At 33.0% G+C, this 22,658-nt stretch overlaps 1 protein-coding gene across 9 annotated transcripts in view; it reads left to right on the forward strand.

The window, feature by feature from the left end:
• LOC144470503 (echinoderm microtubule-associated protein-like 2) overlaps nt 1-22,658 on the forward strand; it is an 87,575-nt gene that overhangs the window by 56,270 nt on the left and 8,647 nt on the right. For 7 of the 9 annotated variants that reach the window (XM_078181736.1, XM_078181731.1, XM_078181732.1 and 4 more), the window contains exons 6-13: nt 1,495-1,623; nt 3,789-3,857; nt 18,573-18,878; nt 19,294-19,366; nt 19,791-19,997; nt 20,465-20,702; nt 21,832-21,989; nt 22,392-22,649. In XM_078181736.1, coding sequence (XP_078037862.1) covers nt 1,495-1,623; nt 3,789-3,857; nt 18,573-18,878; nt 19,294-19,366; nt 19,791-19,997; nt 20,465-20,702; nt 21,832-21,989; nt 22,392-22,649 — 1,438 coding nt within the window. The remainder of the gene's footprint in view (nt 1-1,494; nt 1,624-3,788; nt 3,858-18,572; nt 18,879-19,293; nt 19,367-19,790; nt 19,998-20,464; nt 20,703-21,831; nt 21,990-22,391; nt 22,650-22,658) is intronic. The other 2 variants (XM_078181739.1, XM_078181740.1) reach the window with 2 other exon arrangements.

Here is a 22,658-nt window from a genome sequence, read left to right on the forward strand (position 1 = left end):
ACCACATTATTGTAAACTAAATTTATTCAAAGTAATTTTTACGATATTGTCAAAAATGAACCAGTAGATGGTGGTTGTAATTTCAACATTATATAAAATTCATTCAGTGTTAATTGTGAAAGTGGTCTAAGTCAAAAATTTAAGGAAATAATATAAACATAACTTGGCCCTTTCTACCGAATGACCGTGGTTTTAGGTTGATAGAAATGAAAATAAAAAAAACAAATTACTTATACAACCCTGACCACTATTATGAACTGATAGAAAAGTGTAGAAGAAGAAATACAAAACGAATGTCGCAGCCGGATTTTATTTCAATGAAATCACTAAAAGAGTCAACAACAAGAAGAAGAAAAAATTCCGCGGGCGTATCTGTGTCTTGGCTGCAAATACAATGGATGAGATTTGTGAAAAATGAATCATATAAAATGTTCTATAAAACTTCTTTAGATGCTCCTGAATTCCAAATTTTGGTTCTTTCACCTAAAAGAGGAAGATGAAAAATATACGAAAATATTCAATTACTTCCATTATACAACACCACCAGACCAGTAACGGAAGAAAAACATAAAGATCTTATGTGTTTACTATCATACATCCCTCCAGTTTTTCAGGAACATTTTAAAAATCTTAAAAACTGGAAATTATGATAAAAATGGATTACTTTTTTAAAAATGATTAATAAATGTTTATGAATTATTTCGTTAAAGTTGTTACACCACTTTCAAAATAGAAGGCTCAAATAAAAAGCACAATTTTTTATTACTTTAAGTCAATTATAGGACATTCAGTTAATTTTGAAAATGGTCTAAGTCAATTCAAGCTTTAAAAACAACATTTTCTTATGAAATTCACACAAAATTTCATATCTATAATAAATTTTCATTAATCAAGACTAATAAAATTATAAATTAAAATGCGAAAAAAGAAATATATGACTTAGACCACTTTCATAATTATGGGCACATTTAATCCTTTTGAAAGTTTTGCTTACCTGTTTATGAATTAAATTCAACCCAATAGCTATTTATATAATTTAATTAAACTTTTAAATTTAATATAATTTTAAATATTTATGTATTTAGGAAATCTGCAATGTTAAATATAAATTGTGTTAGAAATAATTTCATCATAAATGAGTGAATATTATTTACAAACGATGAATTATCGTTTATATACAACATATTTCAAGGTCATTGAAAATGGTGATGGCTTCCTCAAACAGCAGTGTTTATTGACAAAAATGACCAACGATTGAACAACGTATGAACAACTGTGCTCGTTAAAACAACCAAATACAACAAAGATGTTCCTCTTTGAGAGATGCGACGTAGAACATCTGTAATGTAATAAGATCAATGAAATCTTTTGAACGTGACAAGGACGAACTAAGTCTTCGTTTCACTTCGTAATCGAACCGGTGTCCGATGAGGCGGCAATTCTGCGAACAGGTAACAAGCTTTCTCGTCACGTAGTAATCCTGTTATTCGATAGATCACCAACAGCGAGATCAAACGGCCCACCCCAAAGCAGCTTACGAAGGGCCAAACGGTGGTCATCGACGGGGGACTTCATTCATTCGCCGCAGATCCAAGGAAGCAACTCGCAACTCGTCAGTAGCAGGTAAACACGAAATCGATAGCTTTCGAAGTATACGCACATAGCCCCTTGCTTTCGTAATTATCGCTCTTGATTACACGCCAATATGTTCGTAGTTCACATGTGCACTTTTCGCTTCTAAAAACTTTGTTGATTACGTGGCTGTCGAACGTGTTCCTGTTCCTTAAGGAAGAACTAGAGAACATAGCATATGATGGACTTCCTACTATGCTACATAATTGACACTCGAAGGGCGGACCTTTATCGACGAAAATATAACCGACTACTGAGTATAACTTTTTTTAGAATTTCTTAAGATTCTAAGAGGGAGATACATCTCCCTCTTAGATTTTGATGAAGTTTTGTTGTGAAACTCGATGATTCGAACAACTTTTTTCAAACAATTTGATTTTAGGAAATGATGAAATAATTTTTTTGTTTAAATGTTCTGCTAATGTCTATCAAAAAAATTAAAATAAAATAACACAGAAATATAAATAAATATAGTAAACAAAAAATTGTTATAAATAGAGATATGTAATACTATTTGATATGATATAGCAGAATATCTCCAAATCACATTTCTTTTTAATGTCTCATTGATGAATTAGGATAGTGATGTATGTATAGGAAAGAATTGAAATCGTCTCTGGGTTCACCTTTTTCTATGCAATTATCCGACATTTTTGTCTTTCGTGCGGAAGGAAGTGTCGGGGTTTGTTTCCATACTAGATAGAGCATATAAGGCACAGCAAAATGATACATGTGTAAGCACACCGGGCATACATTTCGACATTTAATTGTCAATAACTAAACAGCTGAATAAGAATATTTATACTCTAAGTCTAAATGCAATCGAGTATCGCCATCAGAGCGTTAAATATTCCGTAATGACTCGTAACTAGTGCAGTCAAGAAAATCAACTATGCAAGACAACACATGCGCATGAATTACAACGCAGCGGCGTAAGGTGCCGACCGGATGAACATTACAATTTTGTTGAACTTTTCTTTTTTACGTTAATTTATGTAAATAGTAAAATTTTCTGATTTTTGTTACAATTCAATGGGGAAATGATAAATCTAATACTCTGAATAGACAACAAGGTTTTTCCATTCTTCTGATTTTTACGAAGTGTAGCATTAAAAGATTACCAATTCATGTATTATATTTGGAAAACATTGTCGGAAATAATAAGAAATTTAAATTAAATCCATACTAAAATCGGGCTTTTCATCAATTTGTAATGTTTTAACCAATCAAATCGTCAAATGTCATTCGAAAATGTATATAAGGTCTATTTAAATAGAAGATTGCTAATAGTCTTGCAGCTGATGCGACGTAAAACCTCTAAGAAAAAAAAAACATTCTATTTTCATCTGTTTATATTCATCTGTTTATATTCATCTGTGTATATATTATCATCTGCGTTGTAATATATACATATATACAATAATACGTATTGTAATCCGGAAATTATAAACTATGAGAATCACTGGTGTTTTTAGTATTGGAAGAATGGTATTAATATTATGAAAAGCAGTTTATAAGTAACATTGATATTTTTGTTTAGATTCCATGTAGTAGTAGTAGTTACCCGCGAATGTCTCGGAAATTAAGGTTTCCTGCTAATTATGCGTAAGAAGAAAGTTGTTCAGAATTATACCTCAGCAATATATTAAAAATTCACCATGTGTTGGTATGTTAAAAACAAGTTCTATTATTAACCAAAGTTAAATTTGTAACGATAATGTAAAATCAATAGTTGCTCTTTCTACCTTGTCTACTGTATTCTGTCCACGACTGTATGCAACAACACGCAAGGTTAAAGTTGAACGTTACCCGGGGATCGACATAGACGACAGGAGGCAACGAACTATCGATTTATGTACGTGCTCCGGCACAAATTTACTTCCTGAATTCACAGATCATTAATCTTCAAAAGCGAGCGACGGCCCCTCGACTCGTTTCCATTTGCTGGCTACAGGAACTTCTCTCGTCAGCTTACTGAATTGAGAGAGTGCAATCGGAAGTGCATAATTCCGGCGGTTGCACGCCGAACACGTAAGCAGTAGAACACAAAGCACAATCAACAGCAACACGTTCGGCATGCCACGCTATTTCCTTTTTTTGTTTTTCCCCCTTGTTTTGCACCGCATGGTGTTCGTTTGCATTTTCGTTCATTATAGATTGTCAGCATCCACCAAGTCACTCTTCAACCTCTTCAAGCCCCCGGCGCTGAACAACGTGAAACACGGGTAAATAAACACATATTTCTCGCATTATTCTGTTTTTGCTGTCGCTCTTTATGCTAACGAGACACGCGTGTCAAGCGTAAAGTGCGACGAGCTATAGCTTACTGGTATGCGACTAACTTTAACCCTTTGCACTCGAATGACGACCCCGTAACGTAACTAAAAATTATCACATTATAATCTGAACCAAGATCTGAATTGCTGAATTTATGTGGTACGAATAAATGAACTCACGATGATTATTTGTGTGTACATATGTAAATTATTCTGGATTGGATGAAACTTCTTGGTTCGATGGAATTTCTATGTTTGGAAGTCAAAGCAGTTTCGACTATGAAAGGTTAAGGTGTACTGTTTTTTGTAGCTTGTGGGTGAGAATGTTCAATGTTACGAACGAGTCCTCTGTGTGTACGTAGCTTATACTTTTATGGCGCACAGTGGCCTGAAAACCCTTTTTCATTATGTCCAGAAATCAATTCTTCAAGTTCAATATACTGAACAAATTTCTGTTGTTATGAAGTGATAACTCTTTTAAGCTCTCAAATTCAAGTTATTATTCAATTTGGATGATTCTGCGGTAAGATACGGCGTTCTAAGGAATTACAAAATAACCTTTCACACGCCAATTATAGAATATTAAAAGACAGGTTTTAATAATGATTTTGTACAGGGTATCCAAAAAATGTTTAACACCACGAAATGAGGATTGCCTGAGCATATTCGAAGAAAGTTATTCCTTTGAAAAAGGAAAAGGCCTTTTTTCCGAGGTATCGTGAACGAGATATTAAAATGATGCGAGGCGAGTACCGCTGATACGAAACGACTGAGCCAATAAAAAAAGAAAAAGTTGCTTGAAATGACCTCAAGTATCTGCCATTTTCGGATTGTTAGGTATTTTTGGGATACATTAATTTGTATATTCGAAATATTTAGTCTACGTTTAAGCATTTTTGAATTCTTACATAAATAGCGCATACTTTATAATAATATATTAACCGTTCTGCTCTATTACCTTCTTTCATCTCTCAGGAAGCCTCGTTATGCCCTCTTTCGAGGTGCGTTTTTATTTCGCTTTCGAATTTGTCACATTTATCACGGAGAGAAGTTTTTACCGAGAGAAACAAGTAATAATCGGATGGGGCAAGGTCTGGGGAGTACAAAGGATGAGGTAGAACATGCCAATCAAACTGTAAGAGTTTCTGTCTTACGGCCGACGCAACATGCGGTCTTGCGTTGTCGCGATGAAAAACAACACCTCGTCGGTTTGCCAATTCTGGCCGTTTCTCGGTTATGGCGGCTTTCAATTTATCGAGTTGATTGCAATATTTTGCAGAATTTATCGTTTCATCTTGTGGAAGAAGCTCATAGTACGTTACACCTTTCCAGTCTCACCAAATGCACAAAAAAACTTTCTGCGAATAAAGTCCTGGATTCGCAACAGTTGAAGGTCTATTTTCCTCAGACCAAGTGCGTTTTCGATGCACATTTTCGAATAAAATCTAAGTCTTGTCTTCAGTGACTTGGCACTTTAAAAAATGATTTGTTTCATGTCGCTGAAGAAGCAAATCGCACGTAGATACGTGGTTCATAAGGTCGGTCTTCGTCAATTGTTGTCAAACCCAAACTTCATATCGATTCACACTACAGGGTGGGGCCGAAACTATTGCCACCTCAAATATCTTCGAAACTATAAGTTTCACAGAAATATTTGCTGAAACAAAATTGCACAGTACGAAGGGGGACATCCGGTGGCGATAATAGTTTTTTTGCAGGTGGAGGCACTTCGGACATTTGAAGGTCACCTTCATTTTTTTAAATGGATCGGTCTATTTCTGCTTCCGTATCATGATAGAGGATCTTAAAACGAGTTCAAAGACCTATTACACAAGGTCATTGAACAAAAAAAAAAATTAAAAAAATAAAAAAAAATAAAAATTATTGCAGCCTGTGCGTCAATAAGTTCTGGCGCTGTAAGACTTACAAGTCAATCAATCGTAAAAAGAATCCAATATTGCATTGATAGTTATGGTCATCATTTCGAACACCTACTATAAACTTATGTTCTATTTACTACCAAAACCGTAAGTATTATCGCCTTTCTCTACTTTCTATGACCTTCAATGACCTTGTGTAATAGGTCATTGAACTCGTTTTAAGATCCTCTATCATGATACGGAAGCAAAAACAGACTGATCCATTTAAAAAAATGAAGGTGACCTTCAAATGTCCGAAGTGCCTCCACCTGCAAAAAAACTATTATCGCCACCGGATGTCCCCCTTCGTACTGTGCAATTTTGTTTCAGCAAATATTTCTGTGAAACTTATAGTTTCAAAGATATTTGAGGTGGCAATAGTTTCGGCCCCACCCTGTATATCGCGGATCTTCATCCAGCATACTATCGAGGTCATGCATAGTTACTTATATACACATTCTTATATATTGTTATTTATATATCATACATACTTATGGGACATCCTAATAATAATGTTTCACCGTGACAGATCGTCATTTATCCATGCAAACGACGAATGGATACACTAAAGCATATTTTATTAAACCATCTATCATTAGTGTAGACAACCGATTTTATGCTTTTATAGCAAAAATGGTGAAGTCAAATATAAAACCTTAAAGATATTAGAAGAATTTAATAATATTGTTACGTAATTTTTAACGTATTAAATTTATTAAATGAGGAAATTCATTTTAATTTCACTTCTGTCTCTTAGAATTGATTTCGACAATTTTTATTATGCACGTGATCCACTGCCTAATTATTAGTGTAGTGTCAGGCTTGCGCAACTGATTCGGCAGAGTTCAAAGAAGTATTCGAGGTTGGACTTTAGTTTTCCGTAGGTAGCTAAGCAATCCTTTTAAATGACTCTTATTTGAGGTTTCTTTTGTTGGTAATGGCAGCCTACGGTTTCATTTAGCCGAGTTTTCCTATTATCCACTTCAGCTTTCTTTCGCGTTTTCTGATCCGCTATTTGTTAGCACAAGGTTAATTTGATTTTACAAACTAGTTTTCCGTTGTATTTAGTTGGTATAAAACGTGATATATTGCCGTTAATCTATGTCAAACACTAGAATTAACTGATCTTTTTGGCCAAATTTTGGAAGCACCGTCTCAGGGCGCTGGAATAGTCGAAACACAGAATTATATCATATTATTCTTATTTATTACACTATTCATTATGAAATGAACTATTTTACAGATTTCTGGAAATGTAGATTTCAATTCTAATAACGATTTTTGTGTGAAATAATTTTGTAAACTATTGTGAATAATTTATAATAATTAATCCGTTTGACGGACTTTAACCGTCTGAGCCATGTGGTTACATAAAATTGTTTATCTGAATTGGATTCTACAACTCAAAAGCGTAGCAAACTGGATCTATGGTAGTGTATTGTACTATACGGAGTTACAATAATTTTTATACATCCTGTATATTAGTATAATTAACCCTTTGGGGACGCGTGTCGGCATATAGCCGCCCAATTCTCGCGCTGCTGCTGCGTACGTCTGTCATTCTAAACGATAAGATATGCATGGAGATACTAGCCTAAGAAGTCTAGTTGCCTCTCAATGAAATTAGAGACCTTTAGCAATGAAGTCTTATTTGAATAAAGCTTTAGTTTTTATAACGCAAACGTGCGACATGAATATTTTCTTTACTGCGCGCTCCAATACCTGTCGTCCACAGCGACCCTCGCCCGTCGAGTATCTCCGTCCCCAAAGAGTTAATAGTACATTGGTTATCAAGACCGAATTCTATGGATTGAAAAACCTTTTCTGTTATAGCGTATAGTATTACAATAACGTACTGTATATCAGTACGTTAATGATATATTAGAATATTTTATGTCTTTAATTATCTCACGAAGTTTCATTTAACAAAAAAAGACTACAATTTCGCACTAAAGGCGAGCTTACACTTAATGCCATATATTCAAGTAAAACTTATTAAAATGAGTAAAAATCGCGCTTACTTACTGCTAAACCGCATCATGACGAAGCTAATTACTAATATTACTCAGAAAAACTTGCTTCTGCATATCTAATCCATGAAGTTATAATACACACCCAATTTTCCATAGGTTGATCTGTCCAGTTAATGGCCACTTAACCCTTTCACAGTGTAATAAAATGATTAATTTCGACAAAGAAATATGTAATTTATTTATTCCACTGAATACTTATGTCGGTGATGATAAAAATAAAAATACAAAGAGATTTTTCAACATATTTTACACATGTTATTGAGAAAACATGATCAACCAATTACACATAATTACATCTTGTGTGATTTATCTCGTAACACGGAGTACATAAACCTACGTCGCAGTCTGGGCAACAGTACCTCGTTTTCTTCTTTTACTTGTCTGTGGTAATATTTGGAGATATTTAATATTTGGTAATTATATCATTTCTTATTTGAAAATAAAACTGCAAATATGTTCTTGTTGCGCCTTCCTTTTTATATAATATGTAAGCATTTCATACTGTTTGTTCTAAAGGATGTACGAAAATTTTATAATAATAGTTTTTCGTTCTACTACGTGTACATCATAGTATTTGATTTATCAATGCTTCCCATTGCAAACTTGTAATCGTGTATTGCCTTCGGAATATACTTGATTTTATTATATTTTTGTTTAATGGAACAAACACAGAATTGTGAATAGTGGATGTGAATCGCCACTGTGCTCAAGAAAATCTCGAGATTCTCTCTTTGGTACTTGATGCTTTTCCGGAAAATATCTCGAGATTCACTGTGAATAGGTTAAGCTGCCATTAAGCTGTCAATAATCATTCATAAATAAATCGTTATTTGATTCCATGAGTAATATCGTAAGCGACAGAGTTTATAAGTAAATTCATACATGCTTGATCAGAATTCTAGCATGCTTTGCTAATTACATAAAATTTTGTATAAATCCAAATGCGAAAAGCTAATATCATAAATGTTGCTTCACATAGCAACAATAATGTTCATATAACGAGGCATGTTCATTCATTGGAGATATCGCCCTCGATATTTTACAAATAATTTAGGTAACACGCTCGGTTGAATCACCCTGCAAAATATCTTCTAGTTTTATCTCGAGGCGTACTAATGAGCCTGAAACATCATGATATCCATTGCTATACCGTCTCGGGTATACATGGATATCGAAAACGCACGAGATTCCGGAGTATGATGAACCTCCACAAATTGCAATCAAGAAACAGGCGCATGCATAATGTATTCGTGCAGCGAGCGTGAAAGATCCGTTTTTAATTTTAAATGCCGAACGCTTAAGTCGGGTATATTGAAACGATAATAGCTTTCTTTCGCGTGCGTGAAAGGAAAACGTTGTTCCAATCGCTCGAACGGCCTTTCCTTCTCTTCTGAATCGAATCTTTGAAACTCGCTTTACTGTCAGCAATCTTATATTCACGCATGGTGAACCTTTAAAAAAATAATTTAAATCTCGTAACATGTATCCAGTGATGAGACTTTTCGAAGACCTTTCATTAAAAAGTTATTGAGTTACTGTTTTTATCATGCAAAAAGATATGTTTAAAATAAAAAAAAAATGTCTGGAAAATCGAAATACATCATTAATGCATTAAATAAAAATTCTAGTATTTTATGAGAGCTTTTATAAAGAAACATTGGCTTAACCCATTACCGCCCTCTGTACCTGCACAGGTACAACGCTATGTGTTGAACGACCTTGTTTCAAACAATTTCACTCCTAAAGCGCCCATTGTACACGGCTGAGTACACCCCTAAAACTTGATATGTAAATATATCTTTTTCATTTTATTTTCTTATATAGCATATTTTATCCCTTATGGACTAATAAATAGAAAAACAATAGAAAAATATAATACTGCAGTTTCATTTTGGGCGTTAATGGGTTAAATGAAGGTAATTGGGACATATACCCTAATTATGTAGAACGTTATCCAACGGGAATTTACTAATAATAAACGTATTATTTACACATTTTCGAATTATATTTTCTCGCAAACGAAGTTTCAAGCGGAAAACTGTTATCTCTTTCTTCCCGACTTATTATCGCACGTAGAATCTTCCCTGGCCGATGGCACCGCTAGTCCGGTAACAACACTGTATAATAAACTAGCACAAAGTGACACTGAAACTGAACGTCTAAGACTCGATAGGAATTTTTGCAACGTATGCTTTTCTATCTCTTCTTCATCGCTGCTGATTCTGCTTTTCTATGTAGTTCCTAACATCTATTGTCACTGTCAAGTACTGAAACCTTTGCCAAAGCGCACACTAAATTGGCACTCGTCCCACGAAAGAATCTATTTTCAGATGGATCACCGGTAATTAATTACTTTAGTAAATCGTTAGTCAGAGTTTTACAACTTTGAAATGTGTTGTCGATGTGTTTATTCTTAACATCATTTCCCTATACATGCATCATTGCTCAGCTTTTATTTCCGAGATATACCGTAGGATATTTTTCAAAATTTTCGCTGCCTTTTGAGCGGGAATTAGTTTTGAATTAGTTCTGGGTTAGATTTAGTCTATTTAGGTTTAGGCCATCATTTTGAACAACTTTCCCAATATACACACAATACATACATGCTGTATACATGTTTATGTGCATAATATGTATAAGTTATATGCATACATGCAAATGTCTTAATAAATATGGACGATACATATTATGGAGTTGCTAAGTATGTAGTATCGACAGGAAAATATGATGGTAATATTTATTTGACTTTGAGATGAACTTGAAAAGATGTACTATGATTAATAAATTGTAAAAATTATGTCAAACATGCTTTCGAGATTTAACGGCGAACTTGGTATTTTAAAAGAAATTGTATATTTTTTTTATGTCAACGGATTATGCATTTTAAAGTCAGTTGGTTGACCTATAATACTTTGATCTTTGAAGATCGTTCAAAGTCATTAAGCAGTCTTCGTTAAACCATTTTTCATCAATATTTCATGGTTTTATTCGCAAACATAATGCGAACTCGCACTTAAAAAAGGAAACTTTAAACACTTGATATAGTAGGTGCGTTTTACCACTACGTTTAGATTTGGGGGGGGGGGGGGGGTTATTAACTTATTATAGAATTCTACATATGAGATACTAGAATTTGAGTTATGTATTAGTAAATATAATTACTTACTATACCTGTTTCGTTTACGGACTTAGTTCACTTCACCTTAGTTTTTGAAAAGAATTCCTTAACTTCCAATATATTACTATCATTCCTATGCTGAACAGTAAAAGTCCAAAGTGTCCAAAGCCTTGGAAAACATCGTTATTTTCACACACATGCGCGAACATACGCACGCACACGCATGCACATTGTATCTCTATAGTACGCATGCATGATAATTTAATAAGGAACCCAGTAATTGCTGCTTCCTAAAGGTAACAAGGTAAATCCAACAAATCTGTATATATCTCTTTGATAATTGTATCGAGGTATACTACTATATCATGTACATATGTATATCTGAAATATCAGAAACATCGAAATCTTCAAATGTTATATAATGTTGAATGATTTAAATAAATGTTCATAATACACATGCAATATATAAATTTATTAAATGAGGGTAACCATAAATACAACTTTGTGCGGCCATGTTATAAAACAATACCAAGATGCTTTATAATTCTTAAAATATAACATTAAATTCACTGCATATTTCATATTTTAATACATGCAGTTGGATTAAATATATGTGAACGCCACTTTTTTTTTAAACTGAACTAAGTGAATTATCTTTTTTTAATAGATAAAAAGACTGATATTTTCGTAATTTACAACTGCTGTTTTTAACCAAAAAATGATCACCCTAATTTATAATCGTTATTGGTATGTAAAATCGTTTTAAGCAAAATTTAATGGTTATACTTCAATTTTTTCATGTTTTAGTGATAGCTCTCTGAATTTATTTTAAAGCTTTAGCTTTAGCGAAGGTCTCTGAATGAAAGAAATTTCATCCCCGTTATCGTCGCGAAAACCATCGAAACGAAAGGGAATATACAATCACGTTGCAACGCAACTGTTCAAGGTTTCGCTTCTCTTGCTTCTAAATTAAAACTCGACGCGAAGAATGCAATTGTGAATTCCGAGTTAAACGAATACACGATCGCAAACCGGTATTCGGCATGTAACTACGCGGAATCCCGCGAAACCTCGTTTTACATCGGCGCACGAATTGGCAATGGACACAGAGAAAAAGAGCAAAACGTTGTTTATCCTGCGCTTACGTTAAAATACGATAACGCGGCTAGAGTTTTCGTCAAGATACAGTTTCAAGACAATGGGCACGGTAACTACGTGGATAATGGCTCATTTAGCGCGGAACGGGGTGAGCCATTGCGTTTCTGAAGAAAGCGAATCGCAATTTTCGTGGTTATACAACCGTGAACTCTTTGCTTCCTAGTACACGTTGCTTCCAACGAATTTAGTTAGACACTAACATTATCATTGCATTATTCGTAGAAAATTGTGATTACTCATCATTGTTCACGGTCCCGTCGCCAACCCTTTGCACTTCAAGTCGTTTTCCCTTGAGAACTTTGGAAATCTCATTTAATTCGAAGCATTTCATGTAGAAAAGAATGAGAGAAGTGCATTTGTCCGTACCGTATTCTCATTTTTAGCAATTTATTAAATATTTCGTATCGTACTGGATAATAGAATAAGAAACTCGACACATTTCGTAATCGTTTATATAATTATGTACAAAAAACTTAAGCTTCTGTTTTATAGAACATGAATGTTTGAAAAAGAAAATTACTCGATTATATCTAAAATTAGTCGATTACTATTTATTTTGAAGAAATGCAATAGAAAATATCAAATCAATATTTTGTTACATCTCGTTTAACTTTCCGAAAATCGAATATCCGAATATTATCGTTGCACGCTATTTATAAATGCTGAAAAGTCCATTAACATAATTATTTCCAACAGTATATATATTAATAAGAAAATAACTAAAAAAATAACAAATGGATCGTAGAAATTCATCTTACGTTTCTTCATTTTTAATCGTTTCTTCTTCTATCTAGGTTTATAAATAACAGTATATTGTTTCATAATATATGAACGCTTAATGAACGCTTAGTTTTGTAATATTCCTATACCAAAACATTCGATTATGCAAACATTTCATTAATATTCTCTAAGAATTGATAATGTAGTTGAATAATACAATGCTTAGATGACAGAAAATTTGAATACCTGAATAATGTAAAAATAAATGTTTGGATAAGATAGGGTCTACTATACTAGAAAGTTGCTATGACTCAGGAATAACTGGTTCCTTTTCTTTAATGACCGATTTCATTAAATTTGTTCAGATGAATTGTAAATTGTTTATTGGCTGACATAATCGTTAGAGATAAATTAGTTCATAAAAAATAGTTTTCGTATGGTCGCAATTAATCCAATCTACATAATAAAAATGACTAACATCATTAATTCAGATAATTAAACGTACCTCTCATGTAAATTCGAAAATGATGTATGTTTTTGTTATCGTTTACTTTTTAAAATAGTATTAAACGACCTAATTAGAAAATTAAATGATGAAAATACATCATTGCGGGAAACGCTGCCAATTTCCGTGCCCTCTAATTAGCAACGTGAAAAAGAAAGAAAAGTTTTATATATACATTTATAACCTATATTTTTGTTATTACGTTTACCTATCAACGTGTAAGATTTAGGGAAAACTGTCAATTTATATGTAAAACTGTTTTTTTCCTGATTATAATATTATACTACATCATTTACAAACTGTATCAAGTGATACTCAAAAAATGAGGAGGGGTTCCTAAGGTCATGTGAGGTAACTCCTTAGCGCACATTCAATCCGTTGTTTTATTTACGAGTTAGTAAAGAAAATCACTGACCAATGGGAGGCGAGCTCGGCTGGTGCAATTGAGCGGAACTGATCTTCGTCCTCCCATGGGTCAGTGTTTTCATTAATTACTGGTAGACACAGCTGCGAATTGTTAAACAAATTAGTGCATCTATAATTTGCAAATAAGGTTTTGATATCTAAATATAATTTTATGATGAAAATGATTATAAAGGATGATCCGTTTAAATTGAAATTTATATGATACTAGGGACACATAATCTGACATTAACACTATGCAGTTGTGTTAAGCATTAACACTATGCACTATGCTTCATAGCCGGCGACATCACAGTGGTATAACGCGCAAATATTGTATAAGACGAACAAATTTTACATTTATTTACGTATGTATATTTTCGAAACTTCTTGAGAATAGGTAGACAGGATTGAAAACTCATGTGAACTAATGATGAAATTATTAAAATTTGACAATTTATAATTTCTAGATAATCTTTCCCGATAAAGGCGGCAAGTGAAGTAATCTGAATGAGTGTTGCCGGCGCCAAGCGAAGAAATATTTGCGAGACGAGCGAATGGCAAAGTGTTAATAAGATTTTTCTAGTTGAACTCGTCGTGGACATATAAAATGAAATGCTATATACTTTATTATACTAGTCGATTTAGCTCATCATTTTTTTTTATAAAAATATTGAGGCATTTATTGCGAAAAATCATGGTATTCTGCCTGAATATGTACAAGGATTCGCTCGGTCTCAAAAAAAAGGTACTGAAATTAAAATTTCTTGTAAACCAGTAATTTTTCGCAATAAATGCCTTTGTAATTTCATGGAGATAATGATGAGCTGAATCGTCTAGTTTAATAAAATATATACGATCACATTGGAAAAAATAAAATTGACCATTACATGTCCTCGACGCGTTCGCCTAGAAAATTTTTTTAATGGTAGATAACGTGCCCGCTAAAACCATTAATATTGGTTCGATTCAAATAGGCCATCCTGTAACTATAATATGAAAGGAAGCTATCAAATGAAAAAATAAGAAATTGAAGACATTTATTAGACAAGACAGATATTTATAGTCTCTTTGAGCGCTCTCTGTCCTACAGCGACACGCAACATTTTGAAAATCACCGCGAATGATTCTGTGATTTTTTCCCCAAGCAACCAGTTTCGACAAGATTGTTTGGATGAATCATAAATTGTGTCTCGAAAGTCAGGTAGTCCTTGATCGTAATCCCGGTCGCAGCGAGCAGACATATGGCAAAAAGGAAGGCAAATGTGACGTAACGCGGTAACGCGCGAAACTATGCTTCGTCGAGTAATAAAAGTGGCCTCGCGTGAGTCACTCTTTGTCGGTTTCGAGACCAGATCATCGGGAACAGTTCTGCATTTTCTATCATTCCAGTTGGATCGAGATTCAGGTGCGGTATGTACATGTTTGGAACATCTACATACGAACAAACCGAATGAATGACCGTTAAAGTGTTGTGATATTTCTAAGTGGTGAAGGATCATCGTGGTTTATGGACACGTTATTTCGTTACTCAATACGGTTGTTTAACGCCGGATACATTTACGTCGTAGATGCTACAGTGTCTACTTTGAAGTGATGCGAAAGAGTTGATGTTGCAATCGTCAGAAATTTCTAACGCGACGTCCTACTCTGTTACACCCCAAGGTTAACTAAAGGAAAGGTCGAATGTGATTAAAAGATACATTTATAATGTTTTGATGCTGGTCTTCAAAATAGATGCAACTAGTTTCGATACTTGAAACTTAGTTTTCGTTTTTTAATCTTATTTAACATTAAGGTATTGTATTTTTGTATACTCACCAGTGAAGGTTTCAAATTCAGTGTTTCTATACTATAATCGTGAGATCTGCTATATTTCTTGCGAAATTGTTTAACAATTTAAGCTAGATTTTTTACGAAACCTTATGATTTTGCAATAAAATTTTAAGCAATAAAATTCGTCATTGCAACACAATGTGCTTATTAAATTCTATTCTACTTGACTTTACTGTTCTTTCTATAGATGTACAAATGTATTTATTTAACGGACACAGCCTTTTATTGTCGTTATCATGTGATCATGTTGTCAACTTATACAATTTAGTAACTAATCTGAACAAATATTATTAACTTTCTTTCCTCATATTTAAATAATAATTTAATTTGATAAGTTAATATGTTAAATAGATTTTAATAACTGCAATTTATGTTGCATTAATCTTTAATTAATGATGACAAATGATTAGGGTCTCGACTTTGAAGAATATGTCAACTGTCGTAAACATAATTAAAAATAGCATAGAGGTGTTTCAAAGTTACAATAGTTGCCTTTCACTTACGAGAAAGTTACAATTATCATTTTCCTTTAGCTTTCGTTTACACTGTACTATGAAACTGTTTTGTCTGCGGTCGTTGACAGTTCTCCTTCATTTTTATTCCATAAAATCAGTAAACCGAAATATACATATATCAAGTTTGAAGGGGGACACGTAAAGGGAAAAATATCAGTCATTAAGGGCGAACGTCTGCTCACCTACTACTCTGAGGCCCTTCTAAATTATATACTTATATATAATGTATATATTTTATAATTTATACTATAGTATAACTATACTATATACATATAGTGTAGTATATATTACCTTTTGTAAGAATGCAGATACTTGTAAAACGGTGTAACATATTTTATAACTAAATTAAGTGACTTGAAATCTTTTTACATAATACAGCAAATTATCTGCAATTATCTTTAAGCTTGTAAACAATAATACACAATTTGAGAAGGTGAGATACGATTATTCGAGCCCTGCGGTTTTCATTTTTATAGTCGCCGATTGTAAACAGCTATAAATACTAGTCACGAGGCTTAAATAATCTTATCTTTTCTTCCCATATTGGCCATCTTTATTTAGAAGCCGAGGGAAAATTGGGAATAATTTACTGCACAAGGAATAGACTACTAAACAATGACTAAATTGCTAACTTATCTATCATTTCGAATTACAAAAGAAAGATTCACGATTTATATCTTCTTTACCTCAACGTATAATAAACATTTAAAAATACGTTTTTATTATTTTCACCATAATGAATACATAAAATTCATTTTTTAAATTTCCGTTATAGAAAAACATGGATTTTACTTTTTTTGTCATTCCCAGTAATGGTACTCTTAAAAAAAATGTTTGTCACTGTACAGTAAACTAGTCTCACTAACATTCTAACATCTCCAAGAAATTCAAATCGTTTAGTCCTACTTAAAAAACATTATACTGTTTTAAATGGTGTCTGAATCCTTTTTTTACCGACTGTATACACATTTGAAAATATGTATTTCTTTCGAAAGTTTACTAATTTATTTTCTGGTTCTTACATTTTTCATCACATTTGTGATATTTTATATTAAGTAAAAATGTCGTACGTTTATTAATACTAAAATTATTATTTTGGAATTAATATACTTTTCTTTGCTGGTGCAGAGAGGATCTGTTTTTGTTTTATGGAATTTCTTAAATCTCGTTTTCATATTTAGCTGTGTTAAATAAATACATTGTTTTAAGTGTATATAAACATGTACGCATTTGAAATCTTTCATATCGGTTTACGTAATCACATAATTTCTCTATTTTTGTGGTTTAGTCAAGTTACAAGAGTTGAAAGAATTAAAAATTCACAGATTTCTGATAATTATTGGTCAAAAGTATCAGAAAGTAGGACAAAACTGCGATGTTCACAATCCTTAATTCTGAGATCGCCAAGAAGAACGCATCATGCCGCATAATTTCACTTTCGAGTTATTGTCGGTTAAAGCTTTGATTCATAACGTTTCGTATTAACAATGTTTCTACGTTTTTCAGCTTGTTTAAACGTTTGAAATTTGTTTTCTACAGCTCAATTAGTGGATAAACCAAAACTTTTTAAATTGTGTCACATGTCATATTTCTGAAAAACCATAGAACTGTTTTAAATTAAACTCAACAACGTTTTCAGCATGCATATAAATTAACAATATGTAGAAAATGCTGCAAATACTTAAATATCACGAAAATCTCAGTTTTTCTCGAATTTTGGCCAATGATGTTAGAAATCTTGAGGTTTTCATATCTTTCAATACTTGTAGCTTGAACTACAATTATGATAGCCAGGAGATAAAGCCAGATTTCAAATGGAAGTGTGGAAGTGAGTCATGTGACCCGCTGAAACTCCCATACAGAAAGGTTGAAAAAATGAGGGATGTTTCTATCCTATTGTACTATACCGGTATGAAATTTCTATGTCGAGTTCGTAGTTCAGAAATATATTTCTGAAAAACCCTACTCCTACTCCTTTGATATCAAAAATTCAATAAATATAATTTGAAAACCCTACTCCTTTGATTTGATATCTGGCTACCATGGCCACAGTCATAAGCATTAACTGATTTCAATGAAATTAAAAAAAAAAACATTTACGTTACTGAGATTTACATAATACATTGTTTAAATTTTCATTCCCACGAGATACCAGCCGTTCTAGCTCTCTGTTTGGTCAATATTTTTCGTTACCAAAACTGTGGAGCACAGTTTTAACTAAGGATATAGTTGCTTCAAATAATCTCAGGAATTATCCAGTTTATTTGATTCGAACATTTGTCGAATTCTCTATATATCTAACAGAAAATTCAAGTAATTTGGTCCAACTTAAAAAAATCTTAAATTCTATCTCAATGTTTTCGCAAGTAAAACTGTACGATGCAATTTCTCATTTATACGGCGTTGATCTGATTATTCTGTTTAAGAGAAGATAAGATGAGGTATTTGTCGTTCACAGCACCAGAGACATGCAGTACAACGAAGAGGAAAACACTGTTCGCATGTACCTGAGAGGTCGTCCGGTGGTCCTCTATGTGCCAACGCCTCTGATGGAATCATATGACCTTCGCAAGGTCAGCACTCCTCCACAGAACAAGTTGAAACTAAATTGGGTTTATGGTTACCGTGGCAGAGATTGTCGAAGTAATCTTCACTTACTACCAACTGGAGAAATTGTCTACTTTGTTGCGGCCGTCGTGGTCCTATACAATATGGAGGAACACAGTCAAAGACATTACTTGGGTCACACAGATGACATCAAATGGTAGGTGCATTTAGATAAATATTACGTTTATTCCATCTATGGAATAATAATAATTGTAATAATTAAGACTGTGGATTTGATGCATAAGTTTACCTCTAACAGAAGTAATGTATTTCTATTTGTCTCCCGTTTTATAAGATTGATTCAGACAATTTTGATAAAACATATGTTTCGGGGGAGTTAAGCATCGGTAACCGCGTTGAATAGCCTTCTAGATGCTCTAGTTGTTACTCATGTATTAAAAACTAATTTAGGTTAAAAGAATGAACAATTAACGAATTAACATTGTTTGTTATTAAGGTTCTCGTAAAATTCCTTTATTAAAATAATTACTCTCTTGTATTAAATTATTATGATTACACTTAATTTCATAATGACTTATTGACTGTATATATATATATTTTACATATTTTAGCATAGCTATTCATCCAAACAAATTGGTAGTAGCGACTGGCCAAGTATGTGGAACCGATAGACGAGATGCAATGGTAAGAATTTGAAAAATAAATCACACTCGCGTAGTCAATATACACTTCATAGCGCTTTATTTAACTAATTATCAAATAGATTAAAGAAACAATACATTACAACTTTTATTTTTAGGTAGAATTACATACGGTTTCTCACATTTATTTTGATTTACATTCACCTATGCAGTAATTTATTTATTTATATATATTTCTTATAAAAAGTATTTTAAATATCAAGACGGGACTAAGATCACACTCATATGAGATGCAATACTTATAACACATATATACGTGCTATTAATTCCTAGTAATGACGTTTAAGAATGATTTACATAGTTCGATTGAAAGGAGATCAAAGACTCTTGGATCTGTTATTTTTATATTATAATGAGTATGTAGTATTTAAAACAACACAATGGTCATAATTGTATGTTGCTTTCAGCCTCATATAAGAATATGGAATTCGGTTAGTTTAACCACTCTGTGCGTGATTGGTAACGGAGGATTCGACGGTTCCATTTGTTGTCTTTCGTTCTCAAAGGCAGACGGTGGAAATTATTTGTGTGCGATCGATGAGACATCGGATCACAACATCTCGATCTGGGATTGGCAGAAAGGGGAACGGGGTACTAAAGTAACCGAAACTAAGGTATGTTTCAACTAATATATGCTATAGTTTTCTAGTATAATAGTTAAATATTCCCAAGACAATACATGTAATGAATGGTAGTTCCGACATTTGAAGAGACAACGTGTCCCCAGCAAATGTAAAACTTCTCCTGTAAATGAAGTTTTTTCATACCCTATAGAGTAACAGTAATATTCTTATTAATACATACTGAACCATCCTCTGCACATCTAAATGAAAAATATTTATTCTTAAATTTATGTATGTAAATTTTAACATAAAACAATTTACTAAGCAGTTCCATGAGTATTTCGAATAAATTGTGTCCTACGAAGCACCTGAGTCATAAGGAACTCTGCGTTCGCCAGTGAACAAAATGAAAATGAAACGAACATTTGTGACTTCCAGTTTTTGTACCATTTAATATAAAATATTGCAATCAGAAATGGCGATGAGTTATAGAAAAAAATGTAAATGTATTTTTCCAGTGTTCTGTTGATACTGTCGTTTGCGCCGAGTGGCATCCGCTGGAACGAAATCAGATTGTCTCTTGTGGGAAGGGTCACGTGTCCTTTTGGTCCCTCGATAACGGTGGCATGCTATACAAACGAATGGGCATTTTCGAAAGCCGAGAAAAGCCAAGATACGTAACCTGTGTGGCATTCAACCAAAATGGTGATGTTCTTACCGGTGACAGCAACGGTAACATTATCGTCTGGGGCAGAGGTAAGAAGTTGAGAGCGATTCTCGATACTCCTTTTATTATTTATAAAAAAACTCGTTATGATTAGTATCATTAGCGATCATATTTGACGCACGTGATATTTACAAAATTGTTGTAACATAACGGTACTGATTTCTTTCTTTTAAAGTTATCGAAATTATAAAAAAATTTCAATGCGAAATTTGTTGTCAAACTTCTCCATTTAAAATCGCACAAACTTTGAGTAAATCCAATTTTCTTAATGTTATGAAACAATATACATTGGTCGCGTTTAGTACTAATGAATGTTTTATACTTAATATGAATGATATTAAGTGGTAAAAATTCTGAAGGCGTTGATATTTCCTCGAATTTCTCAAAGTCATCAATGTTCTTTTTGTAATAACTTCCTTCAAATATACTATGACTCCGAAAACGAAAATAAACTTTATAATTCGTATCGATGAATAATGTAGACTTTACAAGAAATAGGAACATCTAGTTTAATGAAAATGTTAATTTATAGAATAAAAAACAATCAGATGACTATAAAAAAGAAGATAATCAACTTTTTGAACCATTAGGGTAGTGTGTCCAATTTTTAAATAAATTGGAAGCATTAAAAATGGTGCCTTTTTAAAAAGAAAATATTGTGTTATATGTTCGAAATTTTTTTTAATGTAACAAATTTTTTCACATAATTGAAAAAAAACTGAAACTGACATAATTGCATGTTTCCTTAAGAACTCTCAATCTTCCTTAACACGTTAAGCGCCACGCGCTGGTCCCTAGATTTCCCGTTCGGGCCGCATCGGTCCCTACGGACCGACGTTAGATTTTTCGTTCTTCTATCGCGGCGATTGTGTCGGTCCTTGCGTACTTGTGAGACTGAACATTTAAATTGTGTGATATCGGTTTTTGTTTGGGCAATTTGGATCGAAAAGTCTAGCTTCGATTCCTATGGACCGGCGCGTGGCGCTTAACGTGTTAAGAAGATTGTACTTCTTATTACATTCAAGACTAAATTTATTATACGGCATAATATCGTTGTATAAAATTATTACATGTGATTTTTCTTTATAACTACTATATTCCAATTTTCATCAATTATGTTGATTATTACTTTATACCATCAAAAATATTTTTCCTTAGGTATGAATACAATTTCTAAGCTAGTCAGGAACATTCACGAAGGATCTATATTCTCGATTTGCGTTCTGAAGGACGGTTTTATCGTCACTGGTGGTGGCAAAGATGGAAAAATATTATACTTTGACGAATCTTTGAATTTAACTGGGGAGGAAGCACAAGTAAGCTTTAAAAGAATCTGCATTGATTCTTATTTTTAAATGTATTAGTGTTACTTTAATTTTCAACTATACTCAATGCATTACATATTATAAAGTAATTACTTTTTCTGATTGTTAGTATATTAAAAATTAGTTCAAAGTTGCACTATTAAGAATTGAAATCATAACAAGGAACATGTTGGTTATTACGAGAATTCTACGACTCTGAGTACTAGTTATGATTTTCTATTCATTTCTGAAGCTTTTCTACTTTATTTTGAAAGTCGTTTTATTCCCGAAACATCTTTTCTAATATATTAACAGTTAATAAGTACTATAGCCTTTTTACATTTTGTATTTCTAATGTTTTTCGTTTATTGTTGCCATATATTTTATTGTTGATCTTAAATTTTATTCCTCCAGATAGAAGACCACTTTGGAGGAATCCGTACACTTGCAGAGGGAAAAGGTTCACAGCTGTTGATTGGAACAACAAGAAATTGTATTTTAGTTGGCGATGTGGGAATGGGTTTCAATCCAGCCATGTTAGGTCACGCTGAAGAAGTTTGGGGCCTTGCAGCACACCCTACTTTACCACAATTTGCTACAGCCGGTCACGACAGGTTGCTGCAAATGTGGGACAGTCTTAGTCACACGGTTGTTTGGAGTAAAGATATTGGGGTTAGTGTG

This window comes from Augochlora pura, chromosome 5 (assembly GCF_028453695.1).
Source record: "Augochlora pura isolate Apur16 chromosome 5, APUR_v2.2.1, whole genome shotgun sequence".
NCBI lineage: Eukaryota > Metazoa > Arthropoda > Insecta > Hymenoptera > Halictidae > Augochlora > Augochlora pura.